Source organism: Molossus molossus, unplaced genomic scaffold (genome assembly GCF_014108415.1).
Source record: "Molossus molossus isolate mMolMol1 unplaced genomic scaffold, mMolMol1.p scaffold_m16_p_11, whole genome shotgun sequence".
Taxonomy (NCBI): Eukaryota; Metazoa; Chordata; class Mammalia; order Chiroptera; family Molossidae; genus Molossus; species Molossus molossus.
The window spans coordinates 105590490-105612717 of NW_023425346.1; the positions used below are offsets into that span (position 1 = coordinate 105590490).

General features: G+C 65.1%; 1 protein-coding gene across 1 annotated transcript; it reads left to right on the forward strand.

Moving 5' to 3' along the window:
- Window positions 1-5523: 5523 nt before the first annotated feature.
- On the forward strand, window positions 5524-14710 carry KLHL30 (kelch like family member 30). The gene is made up of 7 exons (XM_036254754.1): window positions 5524-6305; window positions 7509-7632; window positions 9228-9314; window positions 9789-9944; window positions 11066-11254; window positions 12527-12672; window positions 14020-14710. Exons 1-7 carry the CDS (start codon window positions 5532-5534, stop codon window positions 14269-14271), a joined length of 1728 nt encoding a protein of 575 aa, XP_036110647.1. The 5' UTR covers window positions 5524-5531; the 3' UTR covers window positions 14272-14710.
- Window positions 14711-22228: the final 7518 nt, after the last annotated feature.

Sequence of the window (22228 nt, forward strand, 5' to 3'; positions counted from 1 at the left end):
TGGGCCGCCAGGAAGGGTGCGAAGTGGGGGCTCACACCCAGGTTTGAGGCCCAGGAGGGAGCAGGCACCTCAGGAGCCGCCCTGCTTCCTAGGGTTCTTATTAAAAAAGCATCCTGTTCTGGGGGCAGCCCTGCCCATTCTGAGCCACCCGGCCGGGGCTGGTGCTGGGCAAGATTCTGATGCTCAGCAGCCTGGGCATCACTAGCAGCTCTGGTGGGGGACCAGGGTGCCCTGCAGCAGACAGCGGGCCCAGTGCAGCCCATTTGGTGCCCATGAGCCTGTCGTCTGAGGACCCCAGAGCCCCTGCTCAGCTGCAGGCTCCAGTGGGGTGGCCAGACCCCAAATACGGCGAAATCCCAGGGGCTTCCCGAAGAGCTGGAGACACACTGGAGAGAGGGAAGCCCCGCTCTCCCTGGCCATGAACGGGCGCAGGACGAAGATAAAGAAAAACAGCTGCCCCAAAGGCCGTGGGTGAACGGCGCCCCCTCGTGGCCGGAATGAACCTGGCCTGTGCGCTCACTGCCAAGTGTGTGTCAAGTGCGTCTTCAGGCTCCTGGGGGAGGGGGGGGTGCTGTGTGTTGGGAGCAGCCTGCAGGGGCCTCTGGGGTGGCCGCTCAGGACAGATGCTGAGGCTGAACCGCCCCGGAAACGATGAGATAATAAACGCTAGTTGCTTTAAGACACTACACCGTGGGGTCATTTCAGACGGGGTGCAGTCATCATGCTGGAGCCACAGTCCGTCACGCCAGCTGGTTCTGACCCCGGAAGACCGTCCCTCGGGTCGACGGGCCAGAACACAGAAAGCTGAGACACTGTCCTCAGCAAGTGTCTGAGATAAACATACTAAGTCCTCGGGGAGAAGGAATTGTCCAGAACAGTCCCGAGGACGTGGTCAGCAAATCAAGGGAAAAAAGGAAGAATGACCTCATGGCACCCCGTGCCCCAGAGAGATCCCAGGCGGAATGAGATACCGGGGCGAGCGAGGCCGTTAGACACCCGGAGGGGGCGGGAGAGTCTGCTTCGCGGGGGCCTCGCAGCGTGGGGGCGCCAGGCCAGCCGGGGGACAGGCATACCTCTGGCTACGAAGATGACCCACTTCAACTTGGCGACCTCGCTCTCCGAATCTACTCCGGGAAGTGATCACACAGGTGACTGTATCGGTCATCATCGTCTGAAATGGCACCCAACCCGAGTGCCCATTAACAGAAGTGACGGGACGTCGCCCCAGCTTCGGGTGTGACGGAGCCTGTCAGGGTGAGACCCATGCACGTGCCTGCAGCGCGAAGGCCCACCTGCCGTCGCCCTGACGCTGCGGACGGGCAGGGAAGAGACCCTGTGTCAACCGGGGTCTTCCCGGCCGCGTTCCCTCTCGCTGTTTTTCTGTTTTCCCAGTTCCCACCACAAGCATGTGTCATTTGTCCTAAAAAGAAACCAGAGGCGTATTTTCAAAAACGGCAGCACGCGGTGGCCATCTGTTGACGAGGATCGGGTTGAGCCCCCGTGTCGAGTTTCCCAAGCTGCCTGGTCATGCGAGGTGCTGGGCCTTCGATCCCAGGTCCCTGGGAGGCCTCCGCTCTGTGCCCAGGCTGGGCAGCTCCTGGGCAGCGGCTCCTCCACAGAGTCCCGTCTGCTTCCTCTGGCATCAATCCTCAGTGTTCCGCCTGCAATCGGGAGGATGGCTGAACCCTGCTCCCCTCCAGCACCCCTCCCTGTGAAGGTGCTGGGTACAGCAGAGCAGGGGCATCATGGGGGTCCCGCCCCAAAAAGGAGGCTAATGCCCCCGGCTGGAGAAACGTCCTGAAACTGTCCAAGGCAGGGACAGGGCCTAGGGCTGGGCTGAGCTGGGCTGGGCTGGGCAGGGCTGGGCAGAGCTGGGCTGGGCTGGACTGAGCTGGCCTGGGCTGGGCTGGGCTGGGCTGGGCTGCGCTGGGCTGGGCTGCGCTGGGCTGGGCTGGGCTGGGCTGGGCTGGGCTGCGCTGCGCTGGGCTGGGCTGGGCTGGGCTGGGCTGCGCTGGGCTGGGCTGCTCTGGGCTGGGCTGGGCTGCGCTGGGCAGAGCTGGGCTGGACTGGGCTGGGCTGGGCTGGGCAGAGCTGGGCAGAGCTGGGCTGGGCTGGGCTGGGCTGGGCTGGACTGGGCTGAGCTGGGCTGGGCTGGGCTGGGCTGGGCAGAGCTGGGCAGAGCTGGGCTGGGCTGAGCTGGGCTGGGCTGGGCTGGGCAGAGCTGGGCTGGGCAGAGCTGGGCTGGGCTGGGCTGGGCTGGGCAGAGCTGGGCAGAGCTGGGCTGGGCTGGGCTGGGCTGGGCAGAGCTGGGCTGGGCTGGGCTGGGCTGGGCAGAGCTGGGCTGGGCTGGGCTGGGCTGGGCAGAGCTGGGCTGGGCTGGGCTGGGCTGGGCTTAGGGGAAGCACAGATCCAGGAAACCTGGTAGTGAACGGAATGTGGAGAGCCGGTGGACTTTCAATGAGCTAATCAATCACTGCGTAATTGTGACAGCTGTGCCCCCACCAGACTGCAGGCATCATGAGAGCTCACGACCACCTCAGCAGGTAGCAGGCCTGCAGCTGTGCACGAGGGGCAGGTGCCATCTGTCGTGATACCCTGCTGCCCGTTTGTATATTTTTTCTTTATTGATTTGAGAGAGAGAGAGAGAGAAACATTGATGAGAGAGAACATCAACTGGCTGCCTCCTGCATGTCCCTCACTGGGGATCGGGCCCACAACCTGGGCGTGTGTCCTGACCAGGAATCAAACTGGCGACCTCTTGGTGCAGGGTCGACGCTCAACCACTGAGCCACACTGGCCGGGCTGCCACCCTGAGAAACTACCTAACGTTGCCGGCAGCGAGGGCGGCACCGGGGCCTCTCGGCGCTACAGGAGCACCAGCTGGTCCCCGGTGGACATTAGGAGGCCTCCGTCAGACTCGGCCCAGCCTGGCACTCCACGGCCCCACACAGCTAGTATGGGTGGTGTTCGGAAGGCCCACGTGGGTGGAGGACGGAAGGGCCGACAGGTCGACGCTCCCACCTGGCCACCCAGGCTGCGGCCTCTCGCCTGTGTCCCTGCAGGCCCGCGGCTCAGGAACCTTGCTCCGGCCACTGGCGCGAGAGGCATCTGGAGACCCTGCCTGCCTCCGTGTCCAGCTTGCAGGTGAGCCCGGCGGCAGCGCGCAGGGAGGCCACAGCTGCTGGCTCTCAGGTGACCCAGCTCTCATCCTCTGGCGTTCACACTGTCAGACTCCACGGCAGCCGAGGCCGAGGCCCCGATGCGGTTCGAGCAGGGCCTCAGGGTCCCTCAAGGTGCCCCCTCGCCCCTCTGGGCACCCCCCTGCCGCCCTGGACCCCAAGCTTCGGGAGACTTTGCTGGCCACCTGCGTTCATTGTGATTGGCAGCTCATCCCTGTCAGGAACCAGGGAGAAGCTGGTGCCCCCGAGTCCCCAGCACAGGCTCCGCTGTCCCCTCTCCCAGGGGAGGAAGCAGAAGGGGCACCCACAGTCGGCCCAGACCCGTCCTGGAATGTGTCCCGCTCTCCGTCCTGGTCCCGGGTCCCGAGGCCTCGGCCTTCTCGCGTGGCGTGGCTCCTGTGGCCCTCGGAGTGGACAGCCCAGGAGGAGACACCAATCTCCTTCCCCCGCCGGCCCGCCCCTCCTGCCCGCCCTCCCTCCCGGTGCAGACAGAGGCTAAAAATACCCTCCTCTCACGTGGCCACCAGCCCAGCAAACAGCCCTTCATGTCCCCTCAGCCAGCTGCCCAGTCCTGTTCTCCGGCCTGAGGCCTCAGCAACAGGGTGCAGAGTCCCGCTCAGAGGTAGAGTCCGGGGGTCTGGAGGGGCACATGGGAGGGGAGGTGGGGACTGGGAGAGAGTGGGTCACGGTGAGACGGCCCGTGGGCTTGGAGATCACAGTGCCGGGTCCTTTGGAGAAAGACCGGATCGTGGTCGATCCCAGACCCTCCGGGCGGGGTGGGGACTCAGCAGGCCGGCTTCCCCCATGTCCAGCCAGGGGAGGCTGGACCACACCCCGACCGCTGCCAGGCCCACAGGCCCAGCCTCTGGCCGGAGCCGGGTAACGGCCCTTCTTTCAGTGCCCTGCCTGCTCGGCCCTCCTCACGCCTGGCCCAGACAGGCACGGGGTCGAGGCTCTGGGGCCCTCCAGGAGCCCCCGCCCCGAGCTGGGACTGTGGGGTGGCAGGTGGCAGCAGACACCGTTGCGGCCCCAGGGCATGTGGTTGGGTGCCCCTGCCCCTGGCGCTGCTGGGTCTGGCAAGGGAATACCACGCGGTGGGAATGCAAGGCCGGGCGGGGGGTGGCTGGCCCACTGACCTGCCAAGCCCAGCTTCGGGGGGAGAGCTGCCTTCCCAGCCCGAGGGCCTCCCGGGAGGGGTCAGGCAGCGTGGACGCTGCTCGGCCCGCTGACCTGTCTCGTCCTGGCATGAGCCCAAGCAGGTGCTCAGGCGCCCCGGTGGGCTCCCTGGGTGGGTGCCTGCTCTGGGGGACAGGGATGGGCACTGCTGGGAGAGGGGATGGTCCCACCCAGCACCGGCATCACCGCTCTGCAAGGCCCCCCTGGGCCTCCGCCGCCGTAGCTCAGGGCTTCTCCTTCTGGGGCTTTGTCCCTGCAGCACGCTGCTGCCCCGAAGACGCCCCCTGGTGGACAGACTGCGATGGGTGCAGCGGTGCAGGGTGGGAAGGCTGAGGGACAGCCTGGGTGCAGACATCACTCCCTCCTTCCTCGAGGGAGCCTTCCCGGATCAGTCGGAAGCGCGTAAATCAATATGCACTAACCCGCCCTGGCCGGTTTGGCCCAGCGGTTGGAGCCTCGGCCTGCGGTCCAGAGAGACCCGGGTTCGGTTCCCACTAAGGGCACGTGCCTCGGTTGCAGTTTGTCCCCGGCCCTGGTTGGTCGTGCGGGTGGCAGCCACTCAATGTGTCCCTTTCACGTTGATGTTTCTGTCTCTCTCTCCCTCCCGCTCTATCTGAACAAAAAATGGAAAAATGTCCTCGGGTGAGGATAAAAAAAAAAAAAATGCACTAACCCAAGGGAGCCCAGAAGCAGATTTGCTGAATCAGACGATATGAACACTCTCCAAATGTTTCCCTTGGTTGGTCTTTGCCAAGCTACACCCTGAGACGCCGGAAACCCGAGGGGTTCAGCAGGGGTCCCCAGCCTGGATCCCCACTTCCGGCTGTTTCCTCACCTGTGAAAGGGATGCTCAGAGCACACACCTCGCAGGGCTGACGAGGCCGGGCACACGGCAGCACTGTCGGCCTGGGCAGCCTCCCGATCTGCAGATGCGGAACTGGCCAGAGAGGGCCGTGGCCCCCCCAAGACCAGCAGGGCCATGGCAGGCCAAGGATCCGTGTGACCACGGACAGTGGGGCAGGAAACCTCTCCACTGTCCCCAGCGCCCTCCCCAGCCACGGTGGACCTGGGGGCAGAGGGCGCCGCTGGGGTGCTCGAGGCTTGTGGGGGTGGGAAGGACTGTGAGAAGGAGACGCCCCCCCCTGTTCTCGCCCCAGGAGCTCCTCCCCGGCAGCCATGGTGCGGAACGTGGACGACCTGGAATTCCACCTGCCCTCGCACGCCCAGGACACGCTGGACGGGCTGCAGCGGCTGCGCTCCCAGCCCAAGCTGGCCGACGTCACGCTGCTGGTGGGCGGCCGGGAGCTGCCCTGCCACCGCGGCCTCCTGGCGCTCAGCAGCCCCTACTTCCACGCCATGTTCGCGGGCGACTTCGCGGAGAGCTTCTCCGCGCGCGTGGAGCTGTGGGACGTGGAGGCCGCGGTGGTGGGGCAGCTGGTGGACTTCGTGTACACGGGCCGGCTGACCATCACCCAGGCCAACGTGGAGGTGCTGACCCGCACGGCCACGCGCCTCCACTTCCCCGCCGTGCAGAAGGCCTGTGGCCGCTACCTGCAGCAGCAGCTGGACGCCAGCAACTGCCTGGGCATCTGTGAGTTCGGGGAGCAGCAGGGGCTGCTGGGAGTGGCCGCCAAGGCCTGGGCCTTCCTGCGGGAGAACTTCGAGGCCGTGGCCCGGGAGGATGAGTTCCTGCAGCTGTCCCAGGACCGGCTGGCCACCTGTCTGGCCAGTGACCTGCTGCAGGCGCAGCCGGAGCAAAGCCGGCTGGAGGCCCTGCTGCGCTGGGTGCGCCACGACCCGCAGGCCCGGGCCGCCCACCTGCCCCAGCTGCTCGGCCTGGTTCGCCTGGAGGCCGTGCCCAGGCCCCACGTGCAGCAGCTGCTGACCACGGAGCCGCTGATCCTGGAGTCCGAGGCGTGTCGGGCGGCCCTGTCGCAGGGCCACAGCGGGGTGAGTGGGGGCGGGGGGAGCAGGGAGGGGCCCTCAGACACTCCACCTCTTGGGGATGGAGAGAGCACCTTCACCCCCAGAACAGACTGTGCCCCTGTGTGGGCCAAATGTGAGGAGAAGGGGACCCCAGAAGTGATCATTCCCGACCCCTGTCCTGAAGGAGCCCACAGCTCTCGGGGACACACCTGGCAACAGATGGGAGGCAGCACGAGGACGCTGGGCCAGGGGTGTCCTCAGACAGGGCAGTCAGGGGTCTCTCTGGGGGGCGGGTCTGAGCTGGGCCTCAGGGCTGGAGCGGGAGCTTAGGGAAGACCACCAGAAGGCGGCCCCGCTGCGCACAGGAACACACACAGGCGCGGCAGCCGGCGCCGCCGCCCCGGGGAAGCGCCCAAGCGTTCGTGGGGTGCAGTCCCCTGTCTGCTGGCAGTGGGCAGGTCCTGATGAAGTGACAGGCTGGGTGAGGCTGCGGCACGTGCCTGCTGCTTGCCCGGGGCCTTGCTCCAGACGGACAGATGGGCAGACGGGGGACAGAGGCTCAGGCCAGGGAGGGGGGCGCGGTGGCCCTGTATCACCAGGCACCAGGGGCTGGCCTTCTGCTGGATCAGCTGGGGCCCAGCCCCATCAGGTGGTCTCCTGGTATTGCGGGAGGTGGGGGGCACGGCATCTGCTGGAGGTGGTAGGACCCCTGGGTCCTGGGGGCCTGAGCAGCGGCTACTCGCCAGCCAGGGTGCAACCGCTCCAGCCTTTCCCCCCAGCCAGGGCCACCCTGGTTGCGTGTGCTCCATGCGGGCCCAGGACAGCGGGGGTCCCCGGGGGCAGGGGGAGACGTGTGGGGCCTTGGGGACAGTGTCGGGATCAGCTCCAAAGGGGGAGCAGGAACACCACTGAGAGGCGTGTGCGGCTACTGGGGAGCGAGCAGCTCACTCTCAGGGCGCACAGAGTGGGCTCCCCACCTCTCGCTGTTCCGAGCTTTGCGGAGGTCACTACACACATGTGCACACGCACACACATGGGCACACACGCAGAGGCACACGCACCGAGCCTCAGCCCACCCCACCCCACGCATGTGCACCGACACGGAAGCCCACTCATGGACCCACAGCGGCCCCCAAATGCCAAGGCCACGACCTGCCTCAGAAAACCTCACCGAGGCCTGGGGGGCAGCCGTCGCCCCGCTCTGACAGCAGCCCTCTGGGCCCACAGGCTCTGCCGCAGCAGCTGGAGGAGGTGCTGGTGGTGGTGGGCGGCCGGGCCCTGGAGGAGGACGAGGGCGCCGAGGAGCCCGCCCCCCGCCTCGGGAACTTTGATTTCTACAATACCAAAGCCAGTGAGTACCCCCACTCCCAGAGCTCCGCCCGGGTCCCTGCCTCCTGCCGGAGCGCAGGTCCCCCTGGGTGTGCCTCGGGGGCTGGGGGAGCCTGGGAAGGGGATGCTGACCGCAGGCCACTGCGGGCCTGTGTCCCTCCAGCCACAGCCTTCGGTTTGGTCCTTTCGGCCGAGGGGCCCCAAGTGCGGGGCTCCGCTGCCCAGATCACTCGGCGGAAGGGGCGGCCCAGCTGCTGCTTCCTCCTGGGCCTGACGAAACCGCGGCCTCGGGCTGGCGCGCAGGCAGCCTGGGCCGAGAGCTCAGGTTCTGGATCCGCACGAACGGGATTCTAACCACAGCCTTTGAGCAGGTCACGTGACCTCCCCGCCTCGGTTTCCTCGCCTGTAAAATGGGCTCTTGCAGAGCTGAAATGAGGGCCCAGTGACAAGCAGCCCTGCCTTTGGGTGCGCGTCCTGCCAGGGGGCCACCTCGTCCCAGGCAGCGCTCCGGCAGCAGTGATGCAGGCCGGCTGGCACCCTGGGGCCGCTGGGCGGGCCGCCAGCCACCCCACGGCTGCCCGGCTCAGGGCTGACCAGAGGGGATTTCGGGCCTGACATCAGGAGATGAGCTGGGCTGGCTCTGCCCGGGAGCAGCTGTCCCTCGGATCCCACTGGGGGGTCAGCGGGGGCCTGCTGGCAGGCAGGGGCCTGGTGACTGACTTCTGGGCAATCCCCACCCTGGGGTGACACAGACATGAGTCAGGAGGACACACAGCCCCTGCCCAGCAAGGCCCAAAGTTCCACGTGTTCTAGAAACTGCCGTCGGTAACAAGCAGACTTTCCCAAGGGCCGTCCCGGCTGCGTCTCTCCCCAGCCTTCCACGAACCCCAGCTGTGTCTGTGGGACTTAACGTGCCCACCTGTGTTGCCTCAGCCACCTCGCGCCAGCTCACCTGCTGCAGCCCGTGAGGGCGTCTCACCGGGTGCTCTGCTCCGTCCGAAAGGCTCCTTCGGCTGAGCAGCTGCGGGGCGACAGACACTCGCACCTCACGCGGGGTCGGGGTCTGTCTCCCTTCCGCAGACGAGCACACTGAGGCCAGGGCTGTCCCAGGCCGCACAGCGGGGGCCGGAGAGCTGGGTGTGGCCCCCGGCCTGCTGCAGGCCCACACCTGGTCCCCCGCGTGAGCAGGACGGCACTCGGGGCGACTGCGGAATGAGCGAATGACTGATGTTTCTGTTGTAACCCACTAGTGACCAGAGACCAGGCCCCTTAACCCGTCACCCTTTCTGACTGAGGTGACAAGGTCCATTTGGGGTCAGTGGGGTCAACTGCAGGGTCGTGTGAGAGCGGCCTCTGGAGCTGGGGCCTCTCGGCTCACCCTGGGGCCGTCCTGAGCCCAGCCTGCGTACGGGCTCCGAGGGCCACCGGGAGCCAGGCCTGCAGTGCACACGGAGCCCCAGGGCCGCCTCATGCCCCCACTGGGGCTGCCCCTCCGCAGCGGCCGCCGAGCCCCCCTTGCCTCCCACTGGCGAGGGGGCGTCTGCGCCCGAGTACAGGAGGCCTGGGGACGGGCCCAGCAGTGAGCTCTGCAGGCTGATCCCCGGCCTCTCCCTGCAGGGCGGTGGGTGCCTCTCCCGGACTTCCCCGACTTCCACAAGTGGGGCTTCTCCCTGGCCGCCCTGAACAACAGCATCTACGTCACAGGTGGGCAGGCGGGGCCCTGCGCGGCGGGACCCCCGGTTCAGCCAGGGCTCTCCCAGAGCGGCACGCTGTGACCCGAGCACGGTCATCCCCTGGGACATCCCCCGGCCTGACAGTCACCGCTGACCTGGCCCTGGCGGCCTGTGCTCTGCTGGGACCCTAGACGGAGCTGTGCGGGGGGAGGGTCACTCTGCCCTGCCCTAACTCAGAAGGGGGGTCCTTGTACCATCTGGCTGGGAAAGAGCTCCCACGAGGGGTTTCCAAACCGCGGATCTCGTGCTCCTTATTTGTGGATCATGGAGGGACCTGTCCAAGCCAGCCGGCCAGACGGTGCCACCAAGGTCCACCCATCCCAGTGTCTGGCAGCACGGAGGCCTGGCCTAGGGAGAAGGTAGCAGGACGCTTGGTGCCCAGGCCCCACGGGCTCAGAGACCTGAGGCTGGCGGGTGCCCAAGTGGACAGAACCTCTCCTGGCAGGTGGCTCCCGGGGCACCAAGACGGACACCTGGTCGACCACCCAGGCCTGGTGCTTCCCCATGAAGGAGGCGGCCTGGAAGCCGGTGGCGCCCATGCTGAAGGCCCGCACGAACCACGCCAGCGCAGCGCTCAACGGGGAGATCTACGTCATCGGTGGTAAGCTGCCGCCCCCGCCCCAGGCTGCCTCCTGCTCCTCGAGCCCCTCCCCGCCCCTCTGCAGCCTGGGGCCTCTCGATCCTGCAACAATGGCTCCCCACCCACATGCTCCCGGGGACCAGGGAGCCCCCACGCTGGCCCCAAGGTCGACAGACACTGCCCCGGGTCCTGCCTTCAGGGGCTCACTGTCTGGGATCAACAGGACCCACAGCAGGTCTGGGCCAGGCTGTCAGAACGCACACCTGGGCTGTCCCAGCTGGACAACCTGGAACGAGGCTGGGCAGCCAGCTCCGGTGACTGATGCACTCCAGACACGGGCCCAGGACAATGACTCAGTCCCCAGAAGGACACCCTCGAGGAGCTGGGTCTCCAGCTCCCAGCACGTAGCCCTCCCGTCCCAGACCTTGGGCTCCGGGCTCGGCCCGGGTCCCTGCCTCTGCTCTGGCAGTCCCGGCGGGAGGGGACCAACAGTGGGCCCCTCGGCTGTCCCTTTGCCCCGCCGTGCCCCAGCCTGCGCACAGGAGCCCACCTTACCCCCTTCCACCCACAGCCCAGTGAAGTCTCCCGGGACGCGTGTGGTGGGTGAACATTGAACACGCGTTCCCCGGGCTCTGTGGGGGACCTGCTGGCCCGGCCAGCCCTCGTCCTTCGGTGGTGGTGACGCTCAGCCCCAGAGCAGAGAGCATACAGTCCCCAGGCTCTGCCTACCGCCGGGAGGGCCCCTCACCACACCCAGGCTCTGCCGGGGGCCAGGGCTGACATGCTCCGCAGGGAAGGAATCCCTGTGAGAGGCCCAGGGCCGGCCTCCTGGGGGGTCCCACCAGCACCCCTCCAACGGGCCCCAGCTCTGAGGGGTTTGCTGTGAGGTCCCATCGCCAAATGGAGGGGAATTCCTGTGGTACAGGCCCCCCCATGCCACTTCTTGGCCATGTGGCCTTGGACAAACACCCTCAGCCCTCAGAACCCCACTTCCCCTGAAATGGGGATAACACACCTGTCTGGTGAGGCTGTGCCCCCACTTCCTTCCCTTCCCGGGGCACCCAGGGTGGTCCCAAAGCCCTGGCCCCGCTGTCCAGGAACCCCTGTAGCCCCGCCCCTGCAGCCCTGCCCCACCCCCGCAGGCACCACTCTGGACGTGGTGGAAGTGGAGAGCTACGACCCCTACACCGACACCTGGACACCCGTCAGCCCGGCCCTCAAGTACGTCAGCAACTTCTCGGCGGCCGGCTGCCGGGGCCGGCTCTACCTGGTGGGCTCCAGCGCCTGCAAATACAACGCACTGGCCCTGCAGTGCTACAACCCAGCCACAGGTGGGGCCCGGGCAGGTGGGGCTTGGGACAGGTGGGGCTCAGGGCTCGGGACAGGTGGGGCCTGGGACAGGTGGGGCCCGGGATAGGTGGGGGCTGGGGGACAGGTGGGGGCCTAGGGATAGGTGGGGACAGGGGACAGGTGGGGGCCCGGGACAGGTGGGGCCCGGGACAGGTGGGGGCCCAGGGACAGGTGGGGGCCCAGGGACAGGTGGGGGCCCAGGGACAGATGGGGGCCAGGGGACAGCTGGGGGTCCGGGGACAGGTGGGGGCCCGGGGACAGGTGGGGGCCTAGGGACAGGTGGGGGCCCGGGGACAGGTGGGGGCCCGGGGACAGGTGGGGGCCCAGGGACAGATGGGGGCCAGGGGACAGCTGGGGGTCCGGGGACAGGTGGGGGCCTAGGGACAGGTGGGGGCCCGGGGACAGGTGGGGGCCCAGGGACAGATGGGGGCCAGGGGACAGCTGGGGGTCTGGGGACAGGTGGGGGCCCGGGGACAGGTGGGGGCCCGGGGAGAGGTGGGGGCCCGGGGACAGGTGGGGGCCCAGGGACAGGTGGGGACAGGGGACAGGTGGGGGTCCGGGGACAGGTGGGGCCCAGAGAACGGAAAACTGAGGGGTCACGTGCACAGCCAGTCCCAGCCCAGCCCAGAGGAATGGGGACCTGGGGTCAGATGGCCCAGGGGCAGGTGACGGAAGCTGTCTGGCTGCTGAGTCTGCCTGGACTGGCCTCACAGGCCGGGAGCTGAGGCGGGACCCCCAGGCCAGGGCGGCAGCTGTCTCTGGGCTTCCTGACAGTTTGGGCCCCAGCTGGACTGTCTCTGGCTCGGTGGCTCTCCCAGCCCCGTCTCTCATCCTGTTCTGTGCCCTGGACAGTGGACACGAACTGGGACCCATTTAGCAGGATGAGTACGAGGATCTCATGGGAGACAGCTGCACCAGGGTCGGGGGGCCCCCAGATAACCTGATCAAGGGGACGGGGCCAGAAGGAGGCAGAGGCTCAGGGTGCCGTCAGGGGGGTGGCCACCAGACCAAGGCCTCAAGCCTGAAGGGCCCTGCTCAGGACCTGAGGATGAAGCTCTGAAGGTGTCCTGTCCCCAAGTCCCCCCACACCCCTCACCCCCGTCCAGAGAGTAAGGCTCAGCGAGGTGGGGGCAGTGGAACCCCCACCCCACAGGCAAGGGGCTCACTTCCCAGGCTTCAGTGGGGGTGTTGCGTGGGGGAGCCCCGCCCGAACACCCTGGTGTCGGTGGGCCTCAGACCCTGTGTCCCCCCAGAAGCGTGGAGCGTGATCGCCTCGCCCTTCCTCCCCAAGTACCTGTCCTCTCCGCGCTGTGCTGCCCTGCAGGGGGCGCTCTACCTGGTCGGCGACAACACCAAGAAGGTCTACGTGTACGACCCTGGGGCCAACCTGTGGCAGAAGGTGGGCCTCAGCCTCGCCTCCTGTGTGACTGCACCCCGGGGGTGTTGTCACAGGGGCCAGCGAGGGAAAGACAAGGGCACAGAGCCTGGCCTGAGACCCCGAGGATGTGAGAGCCAAGGACGGGGGACACTGCTCACTGCGGTGCCTTGTCCCCAACGCAGGGCCGCCTGTCCTTGTTAGGAGCAGACCAGGCTCAGCTGGGGGTGCTTCACAGCAGCTGTGGCTGAGGGGAACACTCCTTCCTGTTGCTCGGGCCCCAGGGGAGTGAGCCTTCTGCCCCCAGGGGCAGTCAAGCCGGGGAGCAGACTCCTGATTTGTGGGTGAGGTGGGAGCAGCCCATTCTCTCTGCCACTGGCCCAGGGGAGGCCGTGGGAGGTGGGCATCTCGGGACTTGCCCTCGGGGGCACCAGCGCCGCGGCCTTTCTCCTGTTTCTTCTGGAGAAGAAGGAGGAACAGTGCCCGGCGCCCACAGCGGCCTCAGCACTAGTTGGATGCCCTGGGCCCTCCCCACCTGCCCTGAGAGTCTCGGTCCCTGGAGGCCGGCGGAGGGGCTCTGCCGGCTGCAGCCGCCCCAGGAAGGCCGTGCGCCCGGCCTCGCAGGGCCTCCGTGGCCCCGCTGCCAGCAGCTGTCTCCTGGCGCCGGTGCTCAGCTGACCGGAGCCCCACAAAGGTGCAGGGCACGCCCTGCCAGGGGGGCTCTCTCCTGGGCCCTCTCAGCTGGGCTTCCGCTCACCCGCTGCTCCGGCCGAGGTCCCAGCCCCGAGGGCCGCACTTGCCCTCTCCAGGCGCAGGGGGTGGCCGCCCATGACGGCCTTCAGGTGGCGGCCACGGACAAACTCTCCTTGCCGCCACACGCTCTTCCAGAAGTGCCTACGTCTCTGGGCCGGGCAGGCTGCTGGCCCTGACCCACCCGCCCCAGGCTGTGTGAACAGTCCACGGGGTGTCAGTGGTCCCACACGTGTCTGTCAGGGCTGAGGCCACATCCGTCCCCTCCAAGAGAACCGCCGAGACTCGGGCTCTACCCGGACCTCACCCCAGGAGGCAGCCCCAGGCTCAGGCCCCCATGTCCCCTCACCCCAACTTCCAGAAAGGAGCAAGTTTGGGCCCAGGAGAGCAAGAGGGTGCTGGAGACTCATCCTGGGCTGCGGGCTGGAGAGGAGGGCGGTGGGGTCGCCCGGGGGAGTCAGAGAGGTCCTGGAGGGGGAGGGAGTGACGGATGAGGCCCCAGGCCCCAGGTGTGCTGGTGCCCTGGAGGGGCCGTGGGCCGTGGTGCTGGCATCCGCTCTGCGTGTCCCCGGCCACCGCCCTCTGGCTGCCCACTGGGCACTGACCGCTGACCGCCCACAGGTGCAATCTCTGCACAGCCTACACGAGAACGGCGCGCTGGTGCCGCTGGGTGACGCGCTGTACGTGACAGGTGGCCGCTGGCAGGGCATGGACGGCGACTACCACGTGGAGATGGAGGCCTACGACCCTGGACGGGACGCCTGGATCCGCCACGGCGCCCTGCCCCGCCTCTGGCTGTACCACTGCGCGTCCGCCGTGTTCCTGGACGTGTCCAGGTGGACCCAGCCTTTCGGCCCCGCCCCGGAGCACTGAGCGGGCGGAGCCCCGGCGCCCCTGTTCCCTTCTGCTTGTTTGTTCTCGCGGCTGGGGCTGGGCTCAGGCCCCCACACTGCTCTGAGCTGGGCGCCGCAGGGGCCGGGACGCTGGACCCCGAACTGGTGGAGAGGCAGCTCCCAGCCCACAGGGGTGCCTGACCTGACAGGAAGGCGCCGAGGGTCCGGGCAGAGCTGTGAGGACTGGTGGGCGGCCCCGGAGAGGGCTTATGTACGAGGGGTGACGGACACGGAAGGTGCTGGGGAGGGCGGGCCGCCTGGCCCACAGCTGTGTGACCAGGTCCAGGGCACGCGGGCCAGCTCCGGGGGCTCTCGGCTTGCCCTGCGCTCCCCCTTCACCTCTGCACGTTGGCGCCTGTTCCCCAAGGCTGCTTCTGGGGACAAAGGAGGACCCCACCCCTGGAGGGCAGCACCCAACCAAGGCCCTGGAAGGAAGGGGTCGGGCATGGGGACAGGGGGTCCTTCTGCCTGCGCCTGAGCTCGGGGAGGCAGCGAGACCTCCCAGGGAGGCGGGCAGGAGGGCTCTCGGGCCAGGATTCCCTTTCTCGGCGTAGTTTGCTTCCAAAGGCTCATCCGGACGGAAGTCCCCAGAGGGAGGCTCATGGCGGGGTAGGTTGGGGGGTTGTGATCTGGGCAGAATTTCCCGGGAAGCCTCTTGGGCACCTCGGCGGGTTGCTGCCAGAGCCTCCTGAACGAGGGCGGCGCCCCGAGTCCCCGAGTCTGCGGGGTCCCACGCAGAGCTGGCTCAGGCTCCCTGCTCCTTTCTTGTCCTGAATGAGACAGTGTTTGTCACCAAGGGGACAATGGAGGACTCTCACGGGGTGCGAGTGGCCCTCCCGCTTTGTCACGGGCTCCGTCAGGGACACAGGCTGCAATCACGGTCCTGGGCCCAGCCTGGCTCCAGCCGCGTGCTGCCCGGCTGAGGCCCTGGGCAGCTCTGGCCTCTCCCACCGGCTCCTCCCGAACCTCCTCCCGAGACCAGAGGTGCCTTTGTGTCCTGGCTCTGAGGAAGGGTCCTTGGGCCCCAGCTCCCATAGGTCAGACCCCCTTTGCTCCAGACCTGACCCCGCACGGCCCCCAGGCCCCAGGCGCTGAGGGGCCTCCTGAGTGCCTGCACCCTGAACCCCAGACCCCTGTTGGGCTGGTGGGTGGGTTAAAGTGAGGGTGAAGGTTTCTGGAACCCTTGAATCTTTCTGTCTAAAAATTCTGTGAAACATTTTCCAGACGGTTATTAAAGGTGCTCAGCCAAGTGCTGTTTCCATAGAGACTCAAGGTCAAAATGCACTTCCTTCGATCACCGATGGGTGGTGTCCTGGAATCAGGTGTGCTTTCTGCTCCTGCACACCCTCGGCAATGGGTGGGGGCCCTGGGGTGGGGGCCCCTCTTCTGATCCACTGAGCTGCCCCTATTCGGGCCCCTGGACCGGGCCAATTGTATATCCTTCAGGGACCCCGGAGGAAACATGTGACCCCGCAAACTGAGTGATGGAAAAGGGTTTCGTGAGAGCCATTTCCAAGGTGTGGGCGAGAGCTGGAGAGGTCACCACCTCCTGCCCAGGGACGAGGGCGGAGCAGATGCAGACTCCAAAGAGCGGGGCCTTTGCCAAAGGGACACAGCCACTGCCCACTGCCCACTGCCCACTGCCCACTGCCGCCTGCCACCCAGGGGGAGGACGTGGCAGCACAGAGACCTCTCACTCTCGTTTCCGCCCCCCCGTATCCCCATAGGGCCTCCCCAGCCAAACCCAACCAGAACCCCGGGGAAGACAGGCCGTCCACACTAGCGGCCAGCAGGGGGCAGACAGCAGGGGGGAAGGGGGACGGGCAGCCAGTAGCCAAAGGAAGCTCTGCAGCCACCAAACTCTCATGAGGCGTCCGTGTGAACGGGCAGGTGGAACTCATGCGAGGCATGTCCTCTGAGCCAGCCTCGTCCCTTGTCAAAGTCCCCAGGAATACAAGGGCTCTTGGAAGGTTTGGGGCTACTATGGACCCCCAGAAAGGGGGATGGAGAGCCTTGGAATGTAGGCAAAAGACCAAACTCTCAGGCTCCCGGGGGTGGGCGGGTCACCACCTCCCCAGCCCCCGAGGGCTCACATCAGCAGACAGGTACATGCCGTTTCCCACAGACAATGTTGGGTAAACGGAGGCACCTCCACACCCCGTCCAGCAGACTCCAGCCTTCCGTGACCACACAGTGTCCTCTGTGGTCAGGCCCAGCACAGCCAACTTTGGCTCAGCGCCCTGAAGTTCCCAGATGAGTCAGGGTCTGGGGATGTTTCCAGCCACTTCCGTCAGACTTGGGTTTTCTAGGCTATCCCAGACAAGACCCTGTTGTTATTGAGCGTCTTCCCTGGACGAGGCAGGGACAGTGATCGCTGGACTCGGGCAGTGACACTCCCCTGGAAATGTCTGTAATTCAGTGAACTGGTCACAGGACAGCTCACTGTAGTCAATTCTGACCACCACTTAGTAGGTCGACCAGTTGGCCCAGTGGAAACTGACTATAACAAGTCCTGGAGTAATGTGGTTTCATTATAATGTTGATGAGCTGGCATAAGAATTTAACTCTTGTTTACATCAGTTAGCCTATGACCTGCCAGTGGTGCTAAGTGAGGACTTACCGCATTGACCCACTCAGGAAGGGGTGGTCTCAGCCACGTACAAGGTGAGGATGCTCACTCCTCCAGGGCCTCACACAGTGCCGGACACTCAGCCAGAAGAGTGGCTGCCATGGCCTCCCAAGCCCCAGCACCAGGCACACCGGAGAGCAGCCAGGCGTGAAGCCGACGCGTGGAGAAGGGCGTGGTCTGTGCTAGACCTTCACGGAGAAGTGACACCCCAGGAGCTCAGCTGACTTCCTCAGAGCTGATGGGCTGTCCCGGGGTTTCTCAGGGCTAGGGGCTGGGGATAGTTTGGTCACCGCCAACTTGGGCTCCGCTCCCTTTGGTTCCCAGGTGAGTCACCGTCATATTTAAGAGTTTGATTCTTAACAAAATGGCAAACATAGCCTCCAATATCTACCCTTTTGCATTCAATGAGAGGTGAACTAACGTGTGACTTTTAAAGTCACCTATTGGAAGCATGATAGTGTTACCGGCGGGATGAGACCTCGGTTCTTGTCTTCCTGAAGGAAGATTTCAGTCGAGAGACGAAGTGCAGCCCTGGCTGGTTTGGCTCAGTGGTTAGAATGTCGGCCCGCGGACCAGAGAGGCCCAGTTTGGTTCCTTCTAAGGGCATGTACCTCGGTTGCGGTTTGTCCCCGGCCCTGGTCGAGGTTATGTGGGTGGCAGCCACTCGATGTGTCTCTCACACGTCGATGTCTCTCTCACACGTCGATGTCTCTCTCTCTCTCTCTCTCTCTGTCCTAATAAAAAGGAGAGAGAGATAAAGTGCAGTGCCCTGGCTGGTGTGGTTCAGGGGTGAGAGTGTCAACCCATGCACTGAAGGGTCATGGGTTCAATTTCTGGTCAAGGGCACGTACCTGGGCTGCAGGTTCGATTCTCAGCCTTGGCAGGAGCATGCTCCGGAGGCAACCCATCGATGCCAGCGGAAGTGTCTACTGGCCGCAGCAAAAGCACTCACTTTGTTAAAGCTGGGGCGGTGAACCAAGGTAGGGCTGAGAAGAAGCAACAGGAGACCTAGGCAGGGCTGGTTTGGCTCACTGGGGATTCAGAGGAAGGGGGCTTTGGGGACAGGGTCGGGGGTGAGCCTGGGAGGAGCTGCCGCTGCCCATTGCTCCCCTGGTTGCGAGTCTCCCGGGTCCCTTCAGGCCTGCCTGTGGGGGAGGGGAATGGCCTGGGCGTGCTCCTCATAGGGAGAGCGCGGGCTGGGTCCCGTGTGCAGAGGGCTTTGTCTCCCTTGCAGGTGGGAACCTCAGGGGAGGTCTCAGCAGATACGCATCAGCCTTCTGGTCTTCACTCAGGGTCGGAGCCAGGGCAGGGGTAGGCTTAGGGGTCATTAGTCTGCACGTCACCCTGGGGTCACTTGTCTGGTTTTGCTGCATTTCTGGGCCTGGAGCAGAAATATAGTTGAGGCCTGGATGTTATCTTTAGGGAGGAAAAGGTCAGGGAGTCACGCTCGGGGAGGGAAAGTCACCTTGAGTCCTTCTTTTCCCAGGCTTGCCTGTCGCTAGGCTCATGGGCTTTCCGGCCCGGTGACCTGCACCTGGCCCATCGCCCTTGCTCTGCTCCTGTCTAACTGCCTGTCACAAGGGCAGTGAGCAGCAAACCACCCAGGCAACACCTTGGGCAGAGTGAGGACGATGGGATCGCCCAGGGACCGTCCCGGAGGCGCCAGCGCCTAGCGCCGGGCCGTGTCTGACACGCAGCGGGACTGAGAAGCACTTGCTGGGTCGAGGGGAATCTGTGGGTCCCCGGAGATGCCGGCCTCAAGCTGCGGGGCTGGACCTAGACGAGGTACAAGGGTCTGAGCCTCGGTGTCTCCTCTGAGCAAGGGGGACAGCACATGATTTGAGAATTAGATGATGTCACCTGCTGGGAAGGCTCAGAAGCCGCAAAGGTCACCTGCCTGTCCAGCAGGAGGCCACACAGCAAGTTGACTTCGGCTCCCACTGTTTTCGGGCGAAGGGAGCTTTGATTCCCATGACTTCATCCACAGAGGTCCGTCCCTTGGAGCAGAGACGAGTGGGAACAGCTTGGCTGGGTCCGGACGCGGGCCACCAGGGCTGAGGCCGTGACATGAAGGCCAGAGAACGAGGATTAGATTTCAGCCCAGCGTGAAGGCGTTTAGGGGAGGCCCCCTCGTGCTCCGCTGGGCCCCCTTCTGCAGCCCTCAGCACCTCGACCCTGGGGTTCGTCAGTCCCCCATGTTTCCCCACGGTGGCCCCTGGGCTGCTGTGGGGCAGGGGCGTTGGGGCCCTCGGAACCCTGTTTCTGGGGGTCCTCGGCCTGTGCCACCCTTTGCTAAGCCCTGGCCTCTGACGGATGTGGGTTTTGATATGTGATCCCAGAAACACGCAGGGATCCCACCTGAAGCCCGCCCCCCCCACACTCTCCTGCCCCGGGCCAGGCTGTGCCGTCACCTCGGATAAGGTTACAGGAGCTGCCCAGCACCAGAACCGATTCGATTCGGGTCCTCTGTGGGCCTTGACATCACCAGGATTATTCACTGTTTTCACATGGCAACAGCTCCGGTCCTCGGCGCCGGCGTCGGGCACGGCAGCCCCACTGATGTCACACGAACATCTGAAGGGTCACGTGTGCCTGGAATGGGGTCTCTCTGTCCCCACACATTCCCCATGTGGCCACGGTGGCAGAGCCTGACTGTCACCTTCCCAGGGTACAGGTTGGCCCCTGTGGCCTCTGACCCTGAGAGCCTCGTGCCCCCACGGACAGAATCCCAGAGGCAGGTCCCCAGGCGTCCGGGTCTCCACGCTGGGCCAGCGTCGCTGCCCCCTTCCTCCTGGCCTGGCCTTGCCTGCTCTCCCCTCCCTCTGGAGAGGTCCCCAGACCAGTGTCCAGGGCCACCAGCTGTTATCATGCCCACTTTACAGACCAGCAAAGTGAGTCTCAGAGGGTCTAGATGGGGCTCCTCCAAGCCCCGTGTGACCTTTGCTCCAGATGGCCGTGCAAGGCCGGTTTGCTGAGCAGCCCCTGCGGGGCCTGTCTGATCATGCTCTGCAGGCCCTGCGGCCCGGAGCCCCTGAGGACAGGCGTGGCGCGGTGGCCTCGCCCCGGGCCACAGTCCCCACCTGCCCCCAGCTCCTCCTCGGGCCGGCTCACCCGCAGCAGCCCCAGCTCCTGCTGCAGATCTGACTCCAAGGAGCTCGGGCCAGACCAGCCCCCAAGAGCCCCTTCCTCCACCACGTCGGGCTGCCGTGTGGCATCCCACCCACCCCAGGCGGAGGCTCTGTGGACGAGGCCCTGGGTTCGAGAATGGCCAGGCCCTGCTCTCAGCCAGACCTAGCGGGAAATCCCACGCATGGCACCGGTTTCAATAACGTTTAAAAAATAAACAAATAACCTTCGACAGATGCGGTGGCTCATACCTCACAGCACGTGGAACAGGAAGGGCCTCGGCGGGCAAACCGCGTGTCTGTGCGTGGCCACGCTCGTGGGCTCAGGGCCTGGCCTCGGCCTGGGAGGGCTGATGGGGGTGGGCCCTTCACAGAGGAGCCCGGCCCCTCAGAGGTTCCGGCAAAGAGAATCCACCCTCGGCTCCAGATAGAGTCTCCCCGAACACAGGAGAGTCAACGAAGCGTTGGTGCTCGACACGGAAGCACATGCCCCCCACACAAACATGGCATTGCCAAGTCCAGCGCCGGCTCCCTAACAGCGTCCCTCCTGGGACCGGACCGAGACGCCCGAGCGGCCCTCCGTCCTGGGAGGGCTTTCCCGAGACCGTCCTCCGCCTGGGGAGCCAGCGCCCGTTTCTAACAGGAGGAGCTCGCACGCCTGTTAGCACAGTTACAGAGGCCGAGTCTCTCATCGGGACTTCCGTGGTCTCCACCCACGGACACATTTTGTCATCGCTACACAGAGGACGACAGAGCTTCTCTGTGGCCCTAACTGCTCAGAGAGCCACGGGACACACGCGCTGGCCCCTGGGACATACGTATTCAGGTTGGGCAGAGTCATTGTTTCTTTAACGCCCCCCAAAAAACTCTACTGCCACCCCCATCTCCTACAGGTAAGGGGGTGGAGTCACAAGGAACGATGAGCACCTCAGACCAGGCTCCCCCCAGCGCGGCGCATGTCCTGTTTGGCCACCGGTGGCGGAAGTCAGGCCTGGGACAGGGTGCGAGGGGCTCCCTGGGGGAGACCACAGGTGAAGCAGGTACTCCTCTGGGCCCAGGATCACCCACCGACCCGCCCGGGCTGCAGAGCGGGCCACCTAGGTGCTACCTTCTGTGAAACAGGACAGGGTGGGCCCCTCTCTCTAAGAGGAGGTCCACCTCACCCCTTGTTGTGAGAGTCTGGCCCCTGGAAGGTGCGGTCCTCAGCCAGGCCTCTCCTTTGCTTGAACAAAATGCGCTGTGTGCCCACCGGTGTGGAACCTGCCGGGGGAGGCGAAGAAAGCCCGGAGGACTGCCCTCGTGCCACGTCCTTGGGGAGGGGCACCGACAGGCAATGGACATTCTGGACAAAAGGGGGGCACCCTGACCCGTTCAGGGGAGGCCAGCAGGGCAGGACTTACAAACCCAGACCTGTGGTCACTACACAGTGTGGTATGAACATACACGTTCTTTACTAAGCCCGGCCAGTGTGGCTCAGTGGATTGAGCATCGCCCCCTAGACTGAGCGGTCCCGGTTCGATTCTGGTCAGGGCACGTGCCCGGGTTGTGGGCTCGATCCCCAGTAGGGGGTATGCTAGAGGCAGCCGATCGATGTCCCTCTCTCACATTAATGTCTCTATCTCTCGCTCTCAAAAACAAGAGAACAAAAATCATTAAAAACAAAGCAAAACGAAAAAACAAGTTCCTAACAGCAGGTCATGACAAGTAGTCATGTCCAGACTCTACCTTCCCCAACAAAGGTCAATCTTGACGTCAACCGAGCCGTCCATTGTCTTTTGCATCTAAAGGTTAAGAGTTGAGATAATTCAGCGACAGGAGGAGAAAGGAAAAAAAAAGAAAAGACTGGCTGGTTTGTTTGTTTTTCTCTCTGTGGTACGTGCCCTAGCAGGAACCGAACCCGGGCCTTTCTGGTCCGCAGGTCGACGCTCAACCGCTGAGCCTAACCGGCCAGGGCGGCCGGCTGGTTTTTAATGTTGTCTTTTCCATTGGAATCGCTCACTGAGAGTCTGAACAAAATCTTTTGGTGGATAAGTGAGAATCTGAATTTGTTCAGCTCCGAAGATAAGGGGTATTTCCTCCTTCCCGTTTGAATGGTGGGGTGACTCAGGTGACTAAGACGCTATGTGGGGGTGAAAGAGGTCCCTCAAGACGAGCAGGGCCCACAGGAGTTCCAACAGGAGCCA

Bases quoted from the DNA above. Each gene is read 5' to 3' on its own strand.
- KLHL30 (XM_036254754.1), top strand. From the start codon at position 5,532: ATGGTGCGGAACGTGGACGACCTGGAATTCCACCTGCCCTCGCACGCC. The intron at 9,945-11,065 runs GTAAGCTGCCGC...CCACCCCCGCAG, and splicing joins GGAGATCTACGTCATCGGTG to GCACCACTCTGGACGTGGTG. The intron at 11,255-12,526 runs GTGGGGCCCGGG...GTGTCCCCCCAG, and splicing joins GTGCTACAACCCAGCCACAG to AAGCGTGGAGCGTGATCGCC.